At 39.9% G+C, this 24,792-nt stretch overlaps 1 protein-coding gene across 10 annotated transcripts in view; it reads right to left on the bottom strand.

Annotated features, from left to right (window-relative positions):
- The window catches only part of Anks1b (ankyrin repeat and sterile alpha motif domain containing 1B), a 1,013,218-nt gene that overhangs the window by 450,418 nt on the left and 538,008 nt on the right, over positions 1 to 24,792 (bottom strand). For all 10 annotated transcript variants that reach the window (XM_076919966.1, XM_076919965.1, XM_076919964.1 and 7 more), the window contains exon 13: positions 355 to 941. In XM_076919966.1, the coding sequence (XP_076776081.1) occupies positions 355 to 941 (587 nt within the window). The remainder of the gene's footprint in view (positions 1 to 354; positions 942 to 24,792) is intronic.

The following is a 24,792-nucleotide window of genomic DNA, read 5'->3' as shown; positions in this document are numbered from 1 at the left end:
CAGCAAAATAAGGTTTTTTTCTCAAACTGTCAGCCACAGTGCCTGGCGGGACATGATGGGAGCGTTCTTCTGCATCCCACAGCTACTTATTACTTCTGCTTGATACCAATTTCTATGGAAACAAAACGTCCCCCACACATGTAGCAGTGCGCTCAGTTCTCCACTTGCTGTGAAATTACTGTGTATTATCCATAGAACCTTTCCCTTCCGGTTGGAGCTTGAATGCATGTATTAACAGACACCCCCACCCCGACTTCAGCTTCTAAAAGATTTTAGAAACTGAAAAATCTTTCTTCCAAACTTCATCCAACTCCAAAGACTACATAAAGAGCAACAAGAAAAAGTTAGGCTTACTTCTTCCCATTCCGATGTGAAGGAAGGTGTTCTTTCGGAGTTATCTTTGGAACTGCGTTCTGCAGTTGATGATTTGCTCCAGTTGACTCTCGCTTTGTCTTTGGAAGGGTAGACAATGAGATCAGAATCAGACTTGGAGACATTTTTAGATAAATGCATGTCGATCAGGGCTTTAGGCAGTGACCTTATTCTCCCTAGCGTGCAGGCTCTCTCTACAAAGCCCCCTGGAGTCACACCCCACTGGTCACTGTTGCGGGATCCACTCCTGGACATTCTTGTGCCAACGATGGTATGGTTCTCAAGTTGGTGGCTTCTTTTGTGGAAAATTGTTCTACTGACCACTTTGGGTTTGATTTTCTTCACTGAAGGTTCTGGGTTATTTTCTATTGGAGTCTGTTTGAAGGGCAAAGGACTGTTTGCCAAACTGGCTTCATCTTGTCCGTCTTCACATTGATTTCTTTTCCCATACAGATGAAATGGATTTTCAGGAGACTCACAGGCTGGAGAGGACCCATGGAGAAGGCCTGCGAATTGCCCAGCATCATACTCTTTTGGGGGTTCATCATCTTCCTGCTGAGAGAGTTCATCTGCAAAAAGGAGAAGGGCCATTAGGATGCTTGTTTGCAAATGACTCTGACAGTCACCAAAAGGTGGCAATGCCTTTGTAAACTTTTATCTGCCCAGACTTTTGATTTATTTATACATTGTAACACATTAGCTTTAAAAAATGCCCATGATCCTATTCTGCCACATATAAAATGTGCATGTGCGTGTATGTGTGTGGGAGTGGGCTTATGTGTGTGAATTAAATCACTCTGATACCTTTTGGGATTCATTTGAAAGACACAAACTGAGTAATTCTAGTGGCTATATATCTTTCCTTCTTGATATGAGGATATATGTTTAATATTAAATGAACAAAATTGGCTTTCTTGAAGTGGGACAACCACAGTTAGTGGTTATTGTGTGGTAGACCATCAAGCAGCTATGATACATACTGACATCCCTCCACACTTCTCTCATGAAATACATTAAAAAACAAAATCCTGGGGGAGGTGGCAATATATTTAGTAAAATGTTAAGATTACTAATCCTGAAGGCATTACTTTAAGTATTAAAATAACATTATTCAGATTATATGAGTTAAACAAAAGGAATTTTTCAGGTTCCACAGAGGCAAGTGCTACATTTATCACTTCACTCAAAAGCATGACCCTTCAATGTAACTGATGTTGAGCTGTACACAGAGCTCACACTTTCTCCTCTGAAATGGCACATCTTCCAATTCCTTTAGATCTTTGCAAGGGCAATGCAGAAAAAAAAATCAAAGAAGAATGGTGATTTTTTTTTTTTATTGCCTTAGAAATGTTTCTAAGATAAAACATTTCTCTGTGATTTAAAATACATTATCTTTCTTTTTAACAACTTGATTGATCATATAAAGAGACACTGTGTAAAAAAACATCTCCAAAGGAATTGGCAAAGGCAGACAGTTTACTTTGTTTTACAGAAGTAATGTCAGCTTATAGGTATAGCTAAATATTTGCCAAGATCGAAGTTATGTTATATGATAAGCTTTGAGCCTGGTCTCCTGAAGTCAGACACAATCAGTGTGAGGTGTACTGACAATACACTGAAGCTGATTGGCTGATTCACACTTGGAAAAGGTTAATTGTTATTACAAGACTCAATTCCCAAAGAGCTTATGAATGAACAAATAACATTCAATGAATGTAGTCTACTTTCTAGGCACTGAACGGAGAATTGCATTTGCACATGCCATTTCATCCTTATAGCAACTCTGTGATCTGTTTATTAACAGTAAACATACTTTTCTGATTGGAAAAAAAAGATCGACAAACAAAATAAACTTTCCTGGTTTTGAAAAAAGTTGAAAACCAGAGTGAATCTCAGCTAACATTTGCTCTGGGGCTGGAACAGTCAAAACTATTCTTGGTGCCGTGCATGGGCTCTGAGCCTCTGTGCTTCTCTCTCCCCTACAGCTGGCAAAATAATGTTTCTTCTTGGCTCTGAGTAGCTTCCAATCTCATGCTGGTTCAGGGCAGGATTTTTCCAAGGACATTATATTGTCCTACCCAGATCTAACCCCAGAATGGAAGAAAGATAAGCAACAGGAATTGAGAACCAACAATCTGAGCAAGAAGCAATCTACATCTACTTCTATGTCATCTTCATGTTGGTCTCACTGCAAAAACTTCACCCCTTTGCAAATAGTCACCATGTCTTTGTCAACTGCATTTTGCATTCCTCTTTCAACGGAGACCATTCTTGAGACAGAGGTCATAGTTGGGACAAGACATTATGGATTCTTTATGGACTAGTGTTTATTCTTCTTATGTCTATTTGTTAAGAAGGCAAAGCCAACACACAACTTAGCTTGACGACATTTCTGTGCCTAGTAGTAGTTAAGCTGTGACTCAACCTAAGGTCTAACAGGTTCCAGAATCTACTGGCTAGAATACATATTACTGTTGAGATAAAAAAAAAATAATTTAGTGTTGGCTTACTAAGAAAATAATGAGGTAATAATAATAGTAATAATAACAATTGGATAGGGTCATTGCTTTCTTCCTCATCACAATTTTTGGAACACGAGGAAGACACAGCAAGGGCAGTACTGTTCTGTTTGTTGTGTGTGCTTCTTCCCAGAGTCAAGCCAATAGTAGGAGGACATAAGACTCACAACCTCTTCCAGTTTATTTTCTCATCCTTCTTCCTGGGTGCCTTGGACTTTCCACTGTACTCTGCAGCATCAGCAGGTGGATGGATGAAAGTCATGGTAGGAAATGGTCAAAAACCAAGGAAGAAGGAAGTTTAAAATTTTATTCTGAATGTTGCTGAAAAGACTAAAGTAATTTAGTTTGGAAGGTAAATTGAAGAGTGTGAGAAACCTATTATAGGAAAAAGATCTGTAACTCTTAGCCAAAGGGTTTTCTGACCATGTTAGTTATCTAGAGTAATGAGAATTTTAGGGACACTATATTTAAAGTTTAAAGGAGTCTGTGAGTGATAGTTTAAGGTTGCCATCACCTTGGTGTTTTGACTAAAATGACTGTAATTACAATCTCGAGTGATTCATATGGACCAATCTCTCGAGTCAGAAGCAGCCACTTCCTTAAATGAAAGGGAATTTAGTTCTTAGCTTGTGAGCTTAGCCTTTGAATAACAGTCCTTAGCATCATGACGATTGGAAATATGTTTGCTCGAAGTGGTAGAATAGTTCTTGCTTATTTCAGGGGTCAAAATTTAAAGGTTACTCAAATCAAAGAAAGGAAGATATTGATTTGAAACTTGAACTGTTTGTGTGGTAAACTGATGGCAATTCATCCATCTGCTCAGGTTTCCTGAGGCCCCATCCCTCCCTATAGCTACACTCTCCCTGTAGCTACACCCTCTTCCTATAGTCACCCCCCTTCTTGTAGCCACACCCCTACCTATAGCCACACCCTCTCCCTATAGTCACACCCATCACTATAGCCACACCCTCTCCCTATAGTCACACCCACCACTCTAGCTACACCTCTACCTATATATAGCTACACTCTCTCCCTACAGCCACACCCCTCCCTGCTCTCAGTCCTTGACACTGATTGCCACTGTGAACAAGTGTTTTGCATTGGTAACAGAAGCGAACACAATGTGTGATGTGGACAGTCTGAAAAGAGCTTCTACATTTAACCATCTGCTCTTGGAATCTTGCCAGCTGAACTACTGGATGATGAGGTGACATAGCCAGCTGTTTGAAAATGTAGATTTTTTTAAAAAAAAAAATATTTTTAGGAATGCTGGAGTCAATATATCATGTAGTGATTGTAATTGAAAATAAGACTGTTAATACTCAAAGACCCAAGAAGAGAACATACGTCACTCTATGGAGCCGCAGGAAGGTATTTGTGGCCAGATAAAAGGCAGAGGGAATAGGCAGAGATTGTGAGCAAGTGTCTCTTTCTGGCCTCTATGGAAAGGAATATGGCAAAGCAGAGATAAATGGGTTTAGACTGGCTAGTCTGAATCACTTCTGCAAGATGGTCTCTGGTTGCCTGGCGCCTGACCCTGGGTAATTAGAGCAACTTCAGACTTGTATGCCAAGTGATCATAGAATAACATCAAGAACTGCCAGGATGAGTTGAAGCTGTCCAACGTGAAGGAAATCACCCGGATTCATGCGCTCAAAGAATTTCCTATTATTTTAAAAGCCCCAGTCTGAGGTGGCTTGATGTGTCTTGACACACGACTGGCTCACATCAAATCCCAAGTTTTCACAAATCAGTACAGTCTTAAAAAAAAAAAAAAAAAAAAAAAAAAAAAAAAGTTGTGCAGCACTTTTATTTCCATTTCTTGGAAGTCATGGTTGTCGGCAGCATACACCTAAAAGTGTGACCACCAGGCGAGTAACAGACCTGTCTTGGTCCATTGGGTGGCTCTAATAAAACACTGTAAACACAACAGCTTATAAATAGCAAAGAACCATTCATTTCTGTTCCGGAGACTAACAAGCCTGATGGAGACAGATTGTGTGATGAGGATCTTCACATTCTAGTTCAGTGATAGCATCGTGTAACTGTGTCCTAACCTTATAAAGGGTATGAGGGGGTTCTTAGGAGCTATTTATATGGGCACTAATCCCATTCATAAGGGCGCTGATCTCATCAGCCTCCCAAATCCTCTACCTTCTACTATCCACCACCTTAGGGGTGAGGATGCTGACCTATGTATTTAGCAGGACACAAACACTCAGATCCCAGTGAGAAACAAAGCAGCTGGGATGATTTCTGTTGCAGCAAGAGGAAACCATGGTTATGTTATTACAATGAACAATTTAATCTAAAGGGTTCCATGTTTTATGAGGAAATGTAATATTAACTGGTGGCATTATACATCAAAGCAAGATTTTTTTTTTTGACATGGTAAACATATAGAATTTACTATTTTATTTAAACACCCTTTTAAGTACACTTTAGAAAGAATTTTGCATTGGGTTAACATTTCTTTACATGAAATTTCAGCAAAGTATATAGATTAAACTGTTTTGATAACTTGTCTTATTTAATTTCATACTTCTCTTTTGAGAAAGTGGGTATTCTGTGCCAAGGTACAGAAGTAAATATGTGTGAATTCCAATCTGATAATCATTAGCACTTCAAAGAAATGCCAAAGCCTGTATCTAGCAGTAAGTAGTTCAATCTTTTTTCCACCTTTGCTCCTGATTTTCATCACCTACCTAAATATGTGAATAACAGTAAATAAAAAAAATTTCATGTTAGAATAAAAATCAATTATAGAAAAAAGTGACTACTATTATAGATCAAACTTTTGTCTATGAGGTTATTCCATTTTCCTTCAAGGGAAAAAAATCTAATTTTAGAGACTTTAATGCTAGTATTGGTATTCATAGAAATGATTGATTCATCTCACAAATGCATATGGAATTCTTCTCGGTGTACTTAGTGGCAAAATTTCTGCAAGAACAAAGGCAGAATAAAGCATCTCTCCTCCTGGCTATTACATTTCAAAAAGAGGCATGACCACAGGGAAATAAGGAACAGTCTCATTTTGGATGAAGTGATGGAGATAGCGTAAGGAGGCAATGCGAGATGAATGAATGGACGTGCTGCGAGGCAAACAGGGGCTGCCTTTCTGAGCAATTAACATCGGGTAGAGGCAGGACCCAAGGAGGAGACATTGGTCCTTCAGAGTTTGGGGAATGGTTATTTCAGGCAGAGGGAAGAAGAGAGGAGAAGCTTGGAGGTTGTCAAGGAAGATCAAATGGCTGCTATGGCTGCAGCTGAGTGGGTGGGAATGGGTAGAAAGCAATAAGGACGCAGGTGAGAGCTGCTGCAACTAACATACTTTCTGACAGCCTAGGCTTTCCATTTGCTGTTTCATTTGAGATTGGGTTTTCTTCAGTGATTCTGTTTCTACTTTCATGTCTTGGAAGGTTTTCATCGTTTCATTCAGCTCTTTGTGTTTCCACATCCTTTGCCAGAGCATTGACTCGGGCTCTTTAAGGCCTTTGAACATACTCATGAATGCTATTATGAAGTCCTGGTCTTGTGCTTTAAGTAGATTGCATTTTTCAGGGTCTATTTCCGTAGGGATGTGGGCTTCCAGAGGAGGCACACTGTCTTGGCTGTTCACACTTTTGTCTTTGTGTTGCAATCTAGGTATCTGGATGATATGCTGTTCCTTAGTGTCGATGTCTAGCATCGTCTTTGTTGGGATAGGGTTCAGTTTCTTGGTTGCCCACTCTGAACCTGAGGCAAATGTAGTGACTGTAGGGTCCCTGGTAGAGTGTTTCTGTGGTTCTGTGGGTAACACAATGGAGATGGACTAGGAGGAAAGGCTCAGAGACACACAGAAAGAGCTAGGGAGACAAGGTGTGTATGAAGAGGGGGAGATCCCAGGGAGAAAGGTGGGAGGAAGGGCACCTGCAAACAAGCAGCTACAGGACTAAGAATAATCCTGGAGAGATAGGAAGGATTACTGAAAATCACCTACCCACATTCTAGCCTAGTGTGGCTACTGGGGGTCCCTGGTAGAAAATGGTTCAGTAGGTTTATGGGGGACACAAAAGAATGGAGATGGGTTAAAAATAAAGGCTGAGAAGAGCAGTTGGAAATATCTAGGGTGGGGGCTGGGTCTACAGCAGGAGGAGTGGCCCAGGGAATGGAGGTGGGATGGGAGGTGCTCCTGCAGTAACAGTAAAACTGCAGAAACTGGAATGAAAGCCTAGGGGGACCCTGGGTCTAACTAATATTTTTTAAAGGTTCCCTGGCATTGTTCATGGCAAGAGCAGGACAATAACATAGCTATTTTAAAAAATAAAAACAATTATCTCAAGGTCCCTTATAAAACTCAGTTCTAATTAGATTTCACAGTCAACTTCACACAGCCTAGAGTCACCTGCTAAATGAATTGCTTGACTGGGGGATTTTTCAGATTAGACTGCCATATGAACAAGTCTGTGGAGGACTGTCTTGATTGTTAGTATGGGATGGCCCTGTCCACTGTGGGCTGTACCATTCCCTAGGCAGATGTTTTTATAGAAGAAAGTTAGTTACATATGATCCTAACCGTGAAGCAGCAAGCAGGATTCCTTCATACCCACTTCAAATTCCTGTTTGATTTCCTTACTTGATTTTCCTCAATGATGGTCTGTATCTGTAAACTGAAAGAAATTTCCCCCTCCCCTAAATTGGATGCCCTCCAGCATCATAACTCCAGATACGTAGATTGCAATACAAAAACAATTTCTGAATGAAATCAGAACACATAGGATAATAAAACTGTCAATGTTCATTGCCAATGTCACTATGCTTAGACTCAGGAAGGAAACAAACCTCAGGCATGTCTGTACCAACCCACCTTGGGTGGGGGCAGTACTGTTCCACGGGCTGGAGTCTCAGACTGAATAATATGGAGAGAAAAATCTGAGCATCAGCATCCATTGGTGTCTGCTTCCTGACTGTGGACGGGACGTGACTGTCCATCTAACACTCTTAGCAGCTACCTTGACTTATACAACACACTAGACTGGATTCTTAGACTATGAGCCAGAATAAACTCTTCCTTCAATAACTTGTCATGTATTTGGTCACAGCAACAGGAAAAGAAAGTAACACAGAAAACTGATACTGAGAAATGGGGCTGGTGCTGTGATTAAACTTTAGGACTTTGGAACTGGTTTGTGGGAGGAGTGGAAGAGTTTGGAGCTCCACAGGAAGGAGTCCTAGAACAGTATGTACAGAGCTGAATAGAGCACTCTGGGTACAGTGTGGATGATCAGAATTTGGGATTGAAATGCAAACCTTAGAGGTGCAGCTCACAAGGAGGACAAAATTCTCTTGGAAACTGCCTGGAGATGGTTCATGCCTAACATTTTGGCAAAGAATTTGGCAGTATTCTGCCTGTCTCTTGAAAACTTATTTAAAACTAAATTAATAAGTAATGGACTCATTTGTTTATCTTTTCTTTTTATTGTTTGTGAGTGTGTCTGTATGTGTGCACAGTGTATGTATGTGTGGTGCATGTACACATATGTACAGGTGTGCATGCCTCATGTAACTACAAAGCCATAGATGTCAGGTATCCTGCTTTAGTGTGTTCCACATATTCCTTTGAGACAAAGTCTCTCACTGAACCTAGAGTTAAGCTGTTAGCCAGCAAGCCCTAACATGTTTCTTGACTCCACCGTCTATAGCATTGATGTCATAAGTGTGCACATTAGTGTGCTTAACTCTGTAAGTGGCTGCTGGGATCTGAACCCACGTCCTCAGGCTTGCAAAGTAAGTGCGCTTACCCATTGAGCCATCTCTTCAGTCTCTGAACTCATTTATTTAGCAGAGGAAACTTCAAGACAGCATAGCCTTCAGGCTACGTCATGAACACTGCTAATTGTGCTTATCCAGATTACAGTGAGACAGAGCAGAAAAGACATGAAAATACACAGTTTGGCAAGGAAAAGGAATGTGCATGAATGTAAAGAGAAAATTAATAAAGACAGTAAAAGACAAAATGAGAGCAGTAATGAAGAAAATGAAAAACCTTATCAGTGATGTCTAAGAACACTAGGTATCAAGAAATCTTATGGCACTAAAATGGATAGGGATACATAGAATGACATCACAACAGGGTCCAGAACCAGTCAACAGCTGGGCACCTATAGGGATGGAGAAAGGAAACATCTAATAAAGCTTCCAAACTGTGGCATTCGAAAACTGCCCTGGAATCGCCCAAAGGAAGAAAACTCCACACCAAGAAGGATGCTAAGCAACAGAATCTCAGAACAGTCAGGAGAACTTGAAAAACACACCAGCAACAGCAAGAGAATGGAGTCTTTGAGAATCTCAGGGGTGTGCAATAGATGCTGACTCTAAGAAAAGTTTTCAAAAGTAGAACCCATGAGCTGAGGGGGTGACTTGTTGGGTATGAAAACTTATTGCTTTTGCAGAGAACTGGGATTCAGTTTCCAGCATCCACATCAGGTAACTTACAAACACCTGTAACTCCTGTTCCAGGGGTTCCAATCCCTCCATCTGGTTTCAGTAGGTACCCACACACATAGAGACATACAAACATACACATATACACATGAAACGAAAATAAGGAAGAGTTATTCTAAAATGTGGAATCCCAATTAAAGGTAAAAATCCAAACGGAAGGAGATCTCCAAGAGAAAAGCATTTCATAGAATGGGGGCACAGAAGTGTCATGAAAGGCAGATGCCCAGCAGGAAGAGACCTTGAACATAGTGCAGTAGAAAAACTGTGTTCAAAGGTGAAAGGATTGTTCTGATTTTTTTTTTTTTTTTTTGGGACAGGGTTTCTCTGTATAGCCTTGGCTATCCTGGAACTCACTTGGTAGACCAGGCTAGCCTCGAACTCAGAAATCTGCCTGCCTCTGCCTTCCAAGTGCTGGGATTAAAGGTGTGCACCACCACCTCCCAGCCAAAGGATTGTTCTGGAAAGCAAGGTTCTGTGGTGGCAGCAGCAGCAGGGGCTGTCATGAGTTAAACAGAGAAGTAACTACATTTCTTAATTCTTCACAGTGATGATGGGGGACTATGATGTGCAAAAGCTACTGTAATTTATTCATAATCCATTTACATGGGCATCTCTCCCCATTAATCTAGGATAACCCTTCCCATTAATCACAGCAAACAGAAGTGAATCAAAGCAACCCTACTTAAACTGCAAGGAAAATAGAGGGAAAATGAATGTTAAGTGCTAAACAAATCCAGAGACTTCATAGCCCTGAGGAATTTGAAGCTATAATCTAAAATTTCAGAATGAAGAGCAACAATTAAGATAATAATCAAGGCACTGGGAGAGTTACATGAGTTGTAAGTACGGGCTCTTAGATGTGAGACATTTGGCCATTCTCTTCCCCCTTTCACTCCATGAGAAAAATCAATGCTGACCTCATTAGACAGGGGAGGGGGAGGGGTGGACATGGAGGTGGTACCTACACCTAAGTGGGGAAGGGGTACTGCAAGGTCCAAACACAGCAATAGCACTGTCCATTTTCAGATGGAACCTAGTAGGGCACTTGAGAAAGACCCAAGCTAAAGAGTCAGGGACGGGGAAGATGAGAGGGAACTCATGCAGAAGAGGTGGGCTGTCTGAAGTCTGTAACAGAGCAAAACAGGGAAGCTATCTCAACAGAAGCTTCTTCTAGTAAATGTCATGAGGCCAAGGAGAGAGAGTGAAGATGGTAAGCATGGGAACTTAAAAGTCCCACCAGGAAATAGAAGTTTTTCACAGGTGGAAACATCTTGCAGTGAAGTGACAGAGTCTCATTGGGAGTAAGCAGTTCCTACACAGGGGGACAATCTGGCATGGAGGACCAGATTTTTATCAGAACTAGCAAAGTTCCAGGCAGGGATGAGGAAGTGGACATTGAAGACTGACTACTTCCTAAAGGGTTGAGTAAATCAATAACTGCATGAAGACCAATGAGAGATAGATCTTGCTTTGTTCAAGGGAAGAATTTCCAACTAGAGAGAACAATCTAGAAGTCTAGGAGTATGATGTACTGGAATGAGAAATAACCCTGTTTTTAAGATAAAGAGAAAGACAGGCACACAGATGTAAGTAAGTATTTGTGTAGTATGTGTTTAGAGAAATCACCTAGTGGGTACCCAACAGGAGGACTGGAGAAATGGATACATGAAGGCCAGATTTTGATTTCTAAATACATTTCCTGCTAATTCAGGGATGGGCTGAAAAGTGACTGTCAGTCCAGGTAGGTGGGGACAACACAAGATGAATTTGGAATGTTCTGTCCCGTAAAGGAAGGAACTGTCCAGAAGATGATACGGCACGGTAACAGTACAGAGACTCTACTCGAATGACTCTTCACTGGTTAATTGAAGATAATTTCAGAAAACCATTAAGTAATTATAGTAATGGCTTGTCGCCCATTGAATACAATGGAAAAACACAAGCTCATGAAGATATATAAATAAAATGGTTTGGGTAGGAATGGGGATTAATTTCAACTTGTCTCCTTACAGAATATGTCTTTATTGTAAAGACAGAGTAATTTGATGATAAGAAATCTAGGAGGTGGTATTACTTTAATCTGATGACCAATGTTGTTATCATCAATAATAAGGCACAGCAAAACTACATTCTCTTCTGCTAGGACCCAATGCAAGGAACGCTGATTCATTTCTGTATTTTCCCAACAAAGATGAATAACCTGTCTAGTCAAACAGAACTATCAGATACTCCCAATTTCTAGGGCCATTCTACAACATTACCCAGCTGTAACCTTTAAAAGTGTGAAGATCATAAACGTGAAGGAAAGACAGAAGAACAGTTCTTCATTAAAGAACACTAAGAAGATGTATCAGTCAAACAGAACATTTGACCCTAACTGGCCTTTCATCACAAAACCAGTATTATTGGAGATGCTGGCAACACTTCAGTGGGGCCAAGGAGTTTGATGGTAGCAATAGATTAATGTGAATTTCCTGACTTGTTGGGGCTGTGCTTAAGAATGCACTTGACTCTAGAAAATGCACCCCCACAGTTCCTAAAGGGCAGGCTACCCAGGGATATGTTAAGTCTTCCAGATTGTTTTCATGAAGGAAAAAAAAATGCTTTTAGGGGCTTATGAGATGGCTGGGTGGGTAAAAGTACTTACTGCCAAGCCTGAAACATGAGTTCTGTCCCTGGGGACCACCTAATGGAAAGAAAAAATTGACTCTTGGTCCTACAGGCTTGGCCACACTCACCTTACTTACCTCACACCCACATGCATACATAAAAGTAATTTTAAATCTTTAAAAAAAAAAAAAAAAAACCAACCTGCCCCCTTTAAAGTCACTCTCTCAGGATTGTGTGGATGGTTGTCTGGAGGGTTGATCTGCCTTCCCAGAATACAACTACGCCATGTTTCTTTACATCTCCCTTGTAGGGACTGGTAGAGTCATTCCTACTTAAATGAAGCCACAGGTTTAAATGTAAAATGGAGTGGGATTGTCCACATCACCCCAGCATTGCAGCACAGTGTTCTGTGGAAAAGACAGACTGAAGAACTGGGAAAGCCATCTTGTCTCAACTCCAGAACAGCTCTAGATTTTCTGTTTAAAAATAGTGTTTGCTCTAGGATTTGATGGGTGGCACTGATTAAGTCCAATATTTTGATGTTTAATGTTCTTCTTCCAAGGTTGCTATGAACTTTGTTTATGATTAGATGGTAAGGTTATAACAAATATCTATACTTATTGATTATGTAATTTTTATCCTTTAAGTTGCTAGTGAGTGAAATTTACACATTTTTTAAATGTTAAACACCAAACAATAATAGCACACGGATGGGAAAACCGCAGTCTGCAGATGATGGTTTTCTTGCTAGTCTTCCATATTTAACAGGTTCTATGAGATTTTTTGAATCTATATCCTTGACTAAATGGGCTTTTTGTGGTCACCTTTCTCATACAACTGTTCAATTTTGCTAAAATGACTTCAGTTCTATCAATTCAGCTGAGGAAACTCTCCAGTTCTCTGTAGATTATCTTACAACTTGATCATTTCTGTTATACTTACTTTACCTTTAAAATCATCTGAACTCTGTGTTTTTTCCCATGCAAGATTTTAAATTATCCATTCAATTTTACAATTAAAGGACTATTTGATGCTTGTATACATTTTGATGCTTTTGTTATAATTATCTAGAATATGACCATTGTCTTCAGTATTGAATTCATTGATGTGAATTTTCATTTCTTTTCTTGCCTAGTAAATCCTTTTTAAATAATATGTAGTTACATCCTTTCTCATTCCTAACATGGCTTACTTATATTATTTATTTTGAGTTCAAGGGCAGCCAAGACCCTATTTCCAAGAAGCAAAGTTGAAGATTGCCTTAAGCTTCTGATTTTCCTGCCTCCTCCATCCTCCCCATTCCAACATGCCAGTGCTGGGATTATAGATGTGAGGGTCCTGGCTAATTTTATGTCAACTTGACACAAGCTATAGTCATCTGAAAGAAGGGAAACTCAATTGAGAAAATCCCTTTAAAAGATCTGGTCATAAGACATCTTCTTAATTAGAGATTGATGGCAGAGAACACAGCCTATTGTGTGTGGGACCATCCCCGGGTACCATCATCCCTAGGCAGGTGGCCCCAGGTGTTGACTTTTCAGCTGACCTGTGCAGATCTTGTTTGGGATCCAAGGATCTGAATGAATGGGTTGGACTACAGTCTGATGCTGTAGACGTCTTACTTCGGTTCGGTGTACTTTTATACATGAATGTAACGAAGAAAGCAATGATCCAAGGAAGGTTGTTTGAGTTCAGAAAAAAATATGTAATAAATATTTAGAAGAAATATGTAATAAACTCCACTAAGCATATACTAAATATTATCAGAGCAGTCCTTTCCCAGGACGTACTCAGGACAGAGCAATTTAAACACAATTGCCTGGCACATACTATAGATTATGTTTGGGGAAGCATGAAAGCGAGGCAAAAAAACATATGCAGATTCAGGGTACACTGACCAGATTGGGTTCCACAGCTATGATCTGACATCCAACATTCTTGTTAGTCTGTCCTGTTTCTTTTCTGGCATTTAGCTTCTTCAGCTTTCCTGGCATAACCATTTGAAGTTTCTAGTTCCCACATGTGCTACATCACCACATTTGATATCTAGCCTCCTGACTCTTGATCGGTTTAAAACACAGTGTCTTGTATGTTGACATTAAAAAATATATTTGGAGGATACTTAAGAATCATTTAATTAACTAATCGAATTTTTCTTAAAAGATGTAATGTCAGTCTCTTTGACAAATCCTTTGTGTTTGTATGTTTCATGAGATAAATTTCATTCTCAGGCCAAGTGAGGTGCAGCCTGCCTGTAATTCCATACCTGTAGGAGGTGGAGGCAAGAGAATCAGGCATTCAAGGTTATCCTTGACTACAAAGTGAGTCCAAGGTAAACCTGGGTTATAGAAGACTATCTCAGGCAAACAAAACCACACCATAAGTTCTCGGTTGTTGGATATAAAGCAATATGCATTTTATCAAATTCAGTTTCTTGGATGACCTGTTTAAATCTTTTCTTGACTAAGGAATGCTGAAACTGTCTACTTTAAGAACACTTAGGAGTTTTTTCCTGATTGTTCTACCAAATACATATAAACACATATATACTATACATGATTATACTGTTATTCTTATAATTTTAAATGCATATATACTTAGAGTTTTCATATTTTCTTAGTGATTCATACTTCATATAATTTTATGATTCGGAACTGAGAGCAAGCAATGTCTTAGTATCTTGAAAATAATGTATTTGCCTGTGTGTACTGCAAAAAGACCCTTTGAGTTTCCTAGGCTGAACTAATACTTTGAAATAAATATAACAAATTTTATCCAAACGTATCTTTACTGGAACCCAGAAATACTTACTATAACCCTGAATAACCTATATTTTATTAAAATGTAGGTTTATCAATAAATGGACTTGTCATACACCTTTGTAACTTGTAATATATGGATGTTTTATATCAATAAACTATTCTAGGGATTTTACAAATGAAGATGGGTATTACTTCAACTACAAATGTAAGTTAAGTAAATTCTTTGAAAATGTGGTTCTCCTGAGCTGCGTGTTGTGCCTTTAATCCTAGAACTTCATGGCAGCAGCAGGCAGATCTCCATGAGTTCGAGGCCAGCCTGGTCTACAAAGAGAGTTCCAGGATGGCCAGGAATGTTACACAAAGAAACCCTATCTTGAAAAACCACCACCACCACCACCACCACCACCACCAACAACAACAACAACAACAACAAAATACCCAAAACAAAACCTATTATATGATATTTAGTTTAAAAACATTATCATGCAAAATTGTCATACAAGTATCCTTATATAAATCTCACATGAACTTGTTTTGATTGAAGAAAATTAATTATGACAGGCCTCTGTCATAATAACATACCTGGTCTACATCTCCCAACAAGCTTTTAAAGAAATACCAGGTTTTATCACAAATATTAGGAAAAATATCACCTATGATTTTCAATTATTACATCAACTTGGATGAACAATATTGCAACTTATCCTTCTGTTCCTCCTATTCACAGTGTTCAAACTAGCATCTTATGTTTTATCCAAATGTGAAGAGTATCTTTCCAGCTGCTTTATGTCTCAGGACAGAGTGGCAATCAATGAGCCTTGGCAGCAGCTACTTAGGACTTACATTCTCTTCATTCCTCAAGGTAAAAACTGAATTAACATGTCCAAAAGCATGTGACAATATTTAAATAAACTCCAAACTCCTTGCAAAAGAATTTATGTCAAAGGTCACAGAGGCTAAGATTCCATAAGGTAAGGGGACACAGAAAGCAGAACATCAATCACGTGCCTTTTATGTTCAAGGTCATCCCATCTCATTGAAGCCTCTCCTAAGCGTCTGAAGTAGGAGGTATGAAGTGGGCACTGATGGGGAATCACATAGCTGGTCAGCAGAGGACTTGCTGTGAGATGTAAGTTGGATTTTCCCATTGCATTTACAAGGCTTTGTGTCTACAGCTTACGCAGAACTTTCTGTGGCCTCAGCATCTTATTCTGTCTATGAACTCCCGAGTATCACTGGAGTTTGAAAATCATCCCATGACCTTCTTCCAGGTGTCAGCAGTGACCTTGGGGTATTTGGTCTGACTGTATACTCAGCCAAGAGTAGGTAGCAGATCATACTCACGGCATCAGGTAAGGTTGGTGATAACATTCTCCCTTGTAAACAATTTAAGGTCAATACCTGCTCTTCTGAAAGCTCTATTGTTTTCTGGTTCCTACACTCTGCCAAAAGCAGCATTTAATGCAGAAGCTGGAGGATGCTAGATTCCTGGCAGCTCCTGGACCAGAACAGACCATGCAGTTTGGCTCTGATTTCAAACATTTATAATCTTTTCTCTTGCTCCCTTTGCTCAATATAGGAGAGAGGCTATCAGCCAATTTCCCCACCGTTTATAGCAAATCCCAAAGCTCCTTCATTTCCAGCTGCTCAGCTGCCTGGGCAGACTGTATTACTAAATTATTGTATCTTCTTGGTACGGTGCCTGATCTATCTTGGCGTGCATTTTGCATTGAAAGAAGCTCCTGTTGCAGCAGAGGAAGCTAGCTGCTCTCTCTCTTCCCACGCGCCTTTCCTCTGGTACCCTCAACCACTAACCTCTTTGTTCCTCCTGTATAAGCCAAGCTCATAGGGGCGATTTCTCATCTATGGATGTCCCCCTAGGGGGTTAGACATTTCAAAGGATGCTCTGTGCTAGGAGTGTTTCCCACAGCCAGAAAGAGCCAGATGGGTAAGCGGCCTACAGTGGAGAACTGCATTTGGAACCAAGAGATTCTGTTTCTCCCTCACCAAAATGTATTTCTTTGTAATGCTGCAGTCAGTCTAGCTTTGTAGGGTCCCCAACAGAAGACACTGCATCAAGGGAAGACAGGAAAGAGCCCTTTTACTTAAATCTGTTGTTTTCAAAAGTGTTGGCTCTTTGGTTTAACTTATTTTAAAAACTTTCTATTTTTATCCAGTGCCAACTGGTTATGAATGCTGAGAGAGAGAGAGAGGAGAGAGAAGGGAAAGAGAGAAAGAGAGAAAGAGGGAGAGGGAAAAGAAGAGGGAGGGAGGGAGAGAGATAGATAAAGAACTAGTCTGAAAAAATGAAACAAATAAAAAAGCATTGTCTTTAAAATAAAAAGAAAGCAATTTTGCAATATCAAAGGATGAAATTATTTTTAATTACTCTGAAATGAATAACTATTCTAATTCAGGTTTCAAAGGACATACCTTGGACTTGAACGCAAGTCACTTAAATATCCTCAATTGAAGCTCTGGGAATGTAATGCATGCAAATGTGTCCTGGGAGCTTGCTATTCCTGTAAGCAATGAGCAGCCTAGATTTTTCTCACATACATCTCGAGAGATGTCTCATCTCCAAAGATCAGGAAAGTCATCTGAAGTCTAGTCCTATTAACAAGACACACCACGGAAAATATACAGAAATGTTAACGATAAATTCTATCTAGCAAGTTACATTTAAAATCAACACTACTGTTGCTATGGCAAGAAAACTGAATGTAAAATAAAAGTCTTCTATAAGGGTTTGGCCCTGTAGTCATGGCAACAATGAGTGATACTTAACTCTGCTAATGTTTCCATTTGATCTGGAGAGAACTAGATGTGCTTTAAAGCTATGTAAGATGGCTTAGAAAATTGATTTTTTTTTTATTGCTATCTTTCAAATGCCCCTTGGCCAATTAAAGAAGGGATCACAAAAAATAGCAGCCAGGGTAAGAAAACTGTAGAATGTATGGATTTATTTAGGTTTTCCATGATGGTAGAAGCTAGAGAGTGTCATTTTCTCTGAGACGTTAGTAAATGGAATATTCATTTAGCAAAATACCGCACAGCAATTTTCAGGTTGGGGGCATCATGTAATTTTCCATAGACAGAAAAAAAATATGAAAAGCAATCAAATGGCAATTCCCACCATTTTAATACAGAAAAGGAAATATTAACTTACAGTAAGAAAATATGGAAATCAATGTTCCTGCTCTGCAAGCGAGCAGCTAATTCTGATTTCTTCCCTACTTTCCAAGCAGCTTTTGATCCATGTCCCTCCACTGACACATCCCTCCTCATACTGGCAAAATGCTCACATTGCTGAAATGGACCGTTCTAAATCTTCCTCCTACTCAACCCACCAGCTGCGCATCTAATATAGCCTACCACCCTCCTGGATGAGGTACTTTCATTAAGCCCCTAACAGCCACGCTCATCTGCTTCCCTCACACCCCATGGGTTGTTCCTTCACATGTTCTTTTGGCTTATTCCTCCTCTTATCTCCAAAAGTCTGTCTGAAAGAGTCCTTGGGCTTGGCAGGCTAAGACTTGTTTCCTGTTTTGTTGATTACTCCACTAGTCATTCGCAGTCTTGGGCTTGTCGGGTTACCCAATTAATGCCAATTGCCAAATTTCCATTTTTAGCCAGGATTTCTACCCTGAACTCTTCCATTTCTACCTCTGGGCTCCCTGTCATTTTCATGCTAATTTTTATTTCTCACATCTCAGCCAACCATGGCTCCCTGTGGTTTTGCCTCTGAAATACACCTACATTCTGTCCAATTCTCACACATTAGTTTCCCACTGGAAAAAAAAAAAGCCTCCTTCCTGATCTCTCAGTTTCTACTCATGTCTCTTTAGGTACTCCTGACACAGAAACCTGTTAAAGTAAACTGAGGGCAAGCAAAGTTGTTGCCTGTTGAGGTTTGGTCTTGCTGTCTATTGTAAGGCTAAGTGCCAGAACACCAAGACCTGGAATCTGTGCATATACCCAAAAGGCACTATATGACCCTGCCCCCAAGTTATTCTGATTGGTAAATAAAGATGCTGACCGCCAATAACTGAGCAGAAGGTGGAATTTAGGATATCTAGGCTTGGGGTCAGAGGAGAACCTCAAGGAAAAAGAGAAGGTGAGGAGGAAGGGAAGCCATTATGAATTAGGTGAAAGTTCATGAAAATATTGCCCTGAGGGATGGCCAATTGGAGTTAAGAACAGCCCAGATGAAACATAGTAAATAATAACACAGGGTTATTGATATAAAAGTAGATTCTAATAGCATAGAGGATGGGTATCTGCCCAGCTCTTGTGCTATTTAAGGCTTATTGTAAATATAAAGGTTGTATGTGTCTTTTACCAAGGAACTAAATGGTCAAACGCAAGGTATAAACACTAGGTCGGGATCGCCAAGTTAAATAGGGTACTCTATGAAGGTTGAAACAGGAAAATCATGAAATGAAACCTCATCAGGATACACACATGAAGAAATTGGGTTCTGGGAGTAGAAATTCCAAGCAAATATACAAGCAAATTGTGTACATGAGGTCTCTTAAAAGGATTTGGAGAGTATGTTTGTGTGTTCATTTAATTACTCTTAAATCATCTTTAAGCCCACTTCCCTGTTTCTAAGAGTAGCATTTAATTTTCCCCTTTGAAGTTAATAGCTAAGCCTTATTGAGTCATTGGGAGTACTTGTATACATATTAGCTGTTTGGTTTCCACACCTGGACAAAGGATGGAGGTGCATATTTTACGTATCAAAGCAGACCTGGTTGCTGGGTGAACCCAGAGTTCCTAGTTCCTGTTCCTTGGTCCTACCTGGCAAACCCTGCCTCTTTCAGTCCAGGGGCTGGGCTGTCCTTTCCCCAAAGCCTTTTCCTTATACAATCCTTACTCCTCTCTCTTCTCCTCTCTCTGCAGATGCACCCTTTCTCTCTTTCTCTTCCCCCTTCCCACCCCTCTGCCCATGATGACTTCCCTGGTCCTCGGGGCCAGTGGACATGCCTGAGAGCAGCTTCCCACTAAACTGGCATTTGATATAATCTAATCTGGTTTGAATTAGCTCATTTCACTGGCAGAGAAATAGCTTATCATCAGCAGATTTCTTCCCTCCACACATCTGGGGAAAGCATGGTATTCCCATTTTACAGACGAGAAACTCAATTCTTAGATACTAAGTACCACCCAGTTTACATGGCAGTAAGTGGCAGGCATCATCTGAATGGAACACTTAAGCTTCTGACTGCTATACCTTTTGCATTTCTAAACTAAGAAGTTTGTATGTCTAGTCGTAAATTCCCTATCCATGTCTGCACTCCATTTACTAATTAAGAGTGATCTTAATTTGGGGTTTAGATGAATCATTTAAAAATATACTTTATGTCTTATAATTTTGATATTATAATTCAACACTTTTATATCTAATATGTCCCTTGCTCGTTCTTGAGAATTTTATTTATCGTGAAAATAGAAATAAACTGCTCTCGATCTCCTCCTCCTTCTTTTTGGAGGAGGCAGGACCTCAGTGGCACAAGGACCACAATCACACAGGGTAGCCTGAAACTCACTAGGCTGGTCCCTAACTCAGAAGCATTAATCCTGTCTTGGACTCTCAAATTATACAGACATTCATACATACATATTAAATTACTTTTTAATATTTTCATGAATATATTTTGATCATAATCTTTTACCTCCCAACACCTCCCCAGGATTTTAAAGATTTTATTTTCTATATAAATATTTGCCTGCATGTGTGTATGTATACAATATGCATGTGCTGGTATCCACCAAAACCTGGCTTTGGAGTTATAGAGAGTTGTAAGGTACCATATGGGTGTTTGAACCAAACCAGACTTTTCTGCAAGAGTAGCCAGTGCTCCTAACTACTGAGCCATTTCTCTGGCCCTACTTCCCATAGCTAGCCATATGATCCTTCTATCCCAAGTCCTTACCCATTTCATTAAATATGCTCGAGACATTTCTCCATCTTCTTCTGGGTCCTTGGAGTTGAAAACTGCTTGATATCAAGCAAATCGTATTACTTAGCTAAGTGCCCTATCTTGTTATATTAATTTCTATCTACATAGCTGTAAGATGTCTTCCATTAACCTTGAAATTATAAAGATTTAAATTCCCTAGTAAAAGCTTATTCTTGCTTGAAATCTTGCCTATATTCAGCAAGTCTGTGATTTATTATTCAAGCGTTAAAAACAAAATCATAACGGAGAAAAAGTTTCTAGTTTCTATTTTGCTTTTTCCTCTGTTAGATTCCTCCTTCTGAAACACCCATCAGAGGTAGTCCGAGCTCATGTGTATCTCCTGTGTTTATCTTGAAAAATGTTCTCTTCCTGTTCTCTCCCTTTGTCTACTGAATGTTTTGAGTCAACTTCTACTTCATTAGATTGGATTTCTGAAAACCAACATAGTTTTTTGCCTCTGTTATAGTTTTGAATTTGATATGAACATTGTTCAAATATATGAGTCCTTTATTATCTTATATTTTATTTCTCCCTTTTAAGGGATTTATTTATTTTATGTATGTGAGTACATGGTCACTGTCTTCAGATACACCAGAAGAGGTCATCGGATTCCATTACAGGTGATTGTGAGACACCATGTGGTTGCTGGGAATTGAACTCATGACCTCTGAAAGAGCAATCAGTGCTCTTAACTGCTGAGCCATCTCTCCAGCCCATATTTTAACCCTTTATAACTGCATATTCTTGTTTGATACATCCCAGGTCTTCTGAAGACTGTTGATGACCATATGGCATTCATATTTTTTGAAACCTGGGTTTTGTTAGGAGCAGTTTTATTTGCTAGAATAGTAGTGTTGTTGTTCCTGAGAGCATGCTTTTTTATGTGAGGTCTCATTTAAAGCATCCAGGGACTTCTCCGTTTGTTCACACTTGTAGACAGACGTCCGCTTTGGTAGCTTGTCTGCTTTGGGAATTGACATGAATTCTACCGGACACTGAGGGAATGCGTCCTTCCATTGTTCAAGACTTACAAGAAAGGAGAGGAAAACATTTTCAGGGGAAATTTCCAATGTCCTATCATGTGTACAGTTCTTGGGACATCTAGTCATGAAGTAGAAATACACCTCCCAAAACAGGATTTTCTGGAACGATGAGATGTTCTGTACCTGTGCTGTCCAATGTGGTACCCATAGACAATGTAGATCTCGTGCATTTAAAATGGGACAGATACAACACAGTTTGTATAAATCTATTTTATTGATTATGTCCTATTTTAAATAGCAGCATGCGGCAGTGGTTACCATATAGTGCACGTCTAGAAAAATTGCCCTTACAGGATGGCTCCTAGCTCAGCAGTGTTAGCATGTCCTGGATGCTCACCACAAATTCTTGGGTCCTGCTCTAGCATCTGTGACAGTGGGCCCAGCAATCTATGTCTACACAGATCCCCACTTGATTCTGACACATGCTGACAGCTCAGACTTGCTGGTCTACTGATTGTGAGTTAGGAGAGGATGGAAGTCATAAGAGTTCTCTCTTGGATTCTCTTCTTTTCGACTTTGAATGAGCAACCAGGAGTTAACTGGGACAGTGTCCTCATTCTTTGCCTGCCGAGGTTGTCCTCATTAAGGACTGACTGTGGCAAAGCTTCCCTTAAGTGTAAGACAGGAATGAGCATGTTACATGATCCTCTCTCACTGATCTCTGGCAGATGGCATGCTTCCCAGTGGGACCGGTAGGATCTACTGCCATGTCACCTTGGTGCCTCTTTGTCTTCCACCCTCAGCCTTCTAGGCCTCCAGATAGTCCTCTGGCCCGTTGTTTCCACATACAGGACTTATATTTTACCTATTTTCAATCCTGATCATTTGTCTTTTCTCTTGCAGAAACCCACTATTGATTTCTGATGCTGACATGGTTTCTTCTTCTTTTTTTTTCTTTCTTCTTCTTGTTTTATATCTGTCGGTCACTTGTAAGGGGATACAGAGGAAGCTGAAATTGACCAGAGCATTCAAACTCCCACTCTCCTAAGAAACTATGTCCCTCTTAATGCCTCACTTTTCATAGGATTCTAGAATGTTCCTTTTGATTTTTTTTATTTCATTTGATCCACAAAACATCCCTGTGATGTCAGTTCTTCTAAAACCCCCATGCTAAAGATACAGATACCACAGCTTTTAATGTTTAATGGGCTACATAAGAGAAATAGGAAATGCATCTGCCTTGTGAAGTCCCCAGTAAGCATGAAATGGTAGCTCCATTCATCGAATTGGTATTATAGAATGCTTCATTAAATATTTGTATTCTTTGTCTCACTGAAGTCTCATAACATTTTTTTCCATTTTGGAGATGCTAAACAATTGTAGACCTAGTTAGCGAGAGGTCAGGAATTGTTCTCTTATTGTGCCCTCACTGGACAGATATGTTAGTTTCTAAGCTTGGAGAATAAGCATTGTGTATCTCACATTTGTCCCGCACTGGATTGTTTGATTTGGTTTCTCTACTACTACAAAATCCAGAGCCTAATTTTTAACAAAATAAAATACAGTAAGATAAAACAAAAACCTCACCTCGCAGCTGGACAAGGCAAAACAAGAGAGGGAAAAGAGCCCCAATAGGAGACATGAGAATCAGAGACCCACCTGTTCACACACTCAGAAGGCCCATAGAAATACAAACTGAAAACTTTAATACATATTAAGAGAACCTGGTGCAGATCCATGGAAGTCCTGTGCTTGCTGCTTCAGTCAGAGCCTATTTTCAAGTAGCTAATACAGAGGCAAAGACGTTAACTAGTCATAATTTTAATCTTTTGCTTGTCTTTCATTTTGAGTGAAACAACCCAATCGATGTGAGTTATTACTTCCATCTGCAATCATACTAAGTACCTTTGGCATATCTGAGGCATGGCATGCAGTGCGCTAGGCACTGTGTGGACACTGATGGGCAATACTACCCAGCAACAGACTCTGTCAAAAGGTTTGGTGAAACGCCTTGTTATTGCTGAACCCCTCTCAACCTGCCTTAGTGATGATGTCCGTTCATAGATCCACTCAGTGCTTCGTTAGCACTTTAAATTCGAGTTTGGAGAACAAATAGGCAGCCTGAAGGCAGTGATAAGTTCTGTTGCTCCATGACTACAGTTTATAGGTGTTCAATCTCCAAGTCAGTACCAGTCAGATGTTGTCTTACCAGTAACGGGGACAGTATCATTCTTCGCATTCTGACCCATCTGATGCGACTGATTCTGAGATGGAAACTCTGCTTTCAACAGTTCAAGCAATGAGTTTTCTATATAATTCATCTAATGTGTATATTTCTCTTTATCCATGTGTATGTGTGTGTTTGTGTGTAGGGTGTCTGCAAAGGCCAGAAGGGGGCATCAGATCACTGGAGGTGTGCTGACAGGTTATGAGCAGTCTGAAGTGGCTGCTGGGGACTGAACTTGGTCCTCTGCAAATAACTAAGTGTTCTTAATTGCTGGTCACTCTCCCTGCTTCATTTATTTTCTCATTTGACTGGAGATTAGGGATAATTTGATTCAGTTTTAGTTCCTTAAACATGCTATTATGACATCCTACATTGTTAGAGAACATCATGGTTTACAAAGGCTATTCACTGACAGTATTTAGTTCCATGCAAAATTCAAGACAATCTGTGAAGTGGGTACCATTTTCCTGATTTTCTCAGTCAGGAAACAATACTTCCTTAATAATCATCCAATCAATTATTCAGCAAGCATATTTGTCACCCTGAGGTAATGGCAAGGAATCAATTACAGTCATTCTCATGAAAGGCTTATAGTCAGATAGGAGTCAGGTCCAGCTCGGCATACAGCACACATACTGCCAAAGACGTTCTGTGGGATCCGGGGGATGACAAGACCACTTGGATGGGAAAATTAAACACTGAAGAATAGGTTGAACTTAGGAAAAAATGAGTAACAGTTTAGGCACTGTCAGCAGGAGACAGACAGACAGACACACAGATACAGGAGACATTAGGTAGCATAAGAAGATGGAAGCCTTGTTGCTGGATCACTGGAGTCGGTCTTGAAGGGGCTGGTAGAAAATAAGG

The sequence above is a fragment of the Arvicanthis niloticus genome, chromosome 22 (assembly GCF_011762505.2).
Source record: "Arvicanthis niloticus isolate mArvNil1 chromosome 22, mArvNil1.pat.X, whole genome shotgun sequence".
Taxonomy (NCBI): Eukaryota; Metazoa; Chordata; class Mammalia; order Rodentia; family Muridae; genus Arvicanthis; species Arvicanthis niloticus.
Note: the sequence above shows the minus strand (reverse complement) of the source record. Positions and strands in the feature narration are given on the sequence as shown.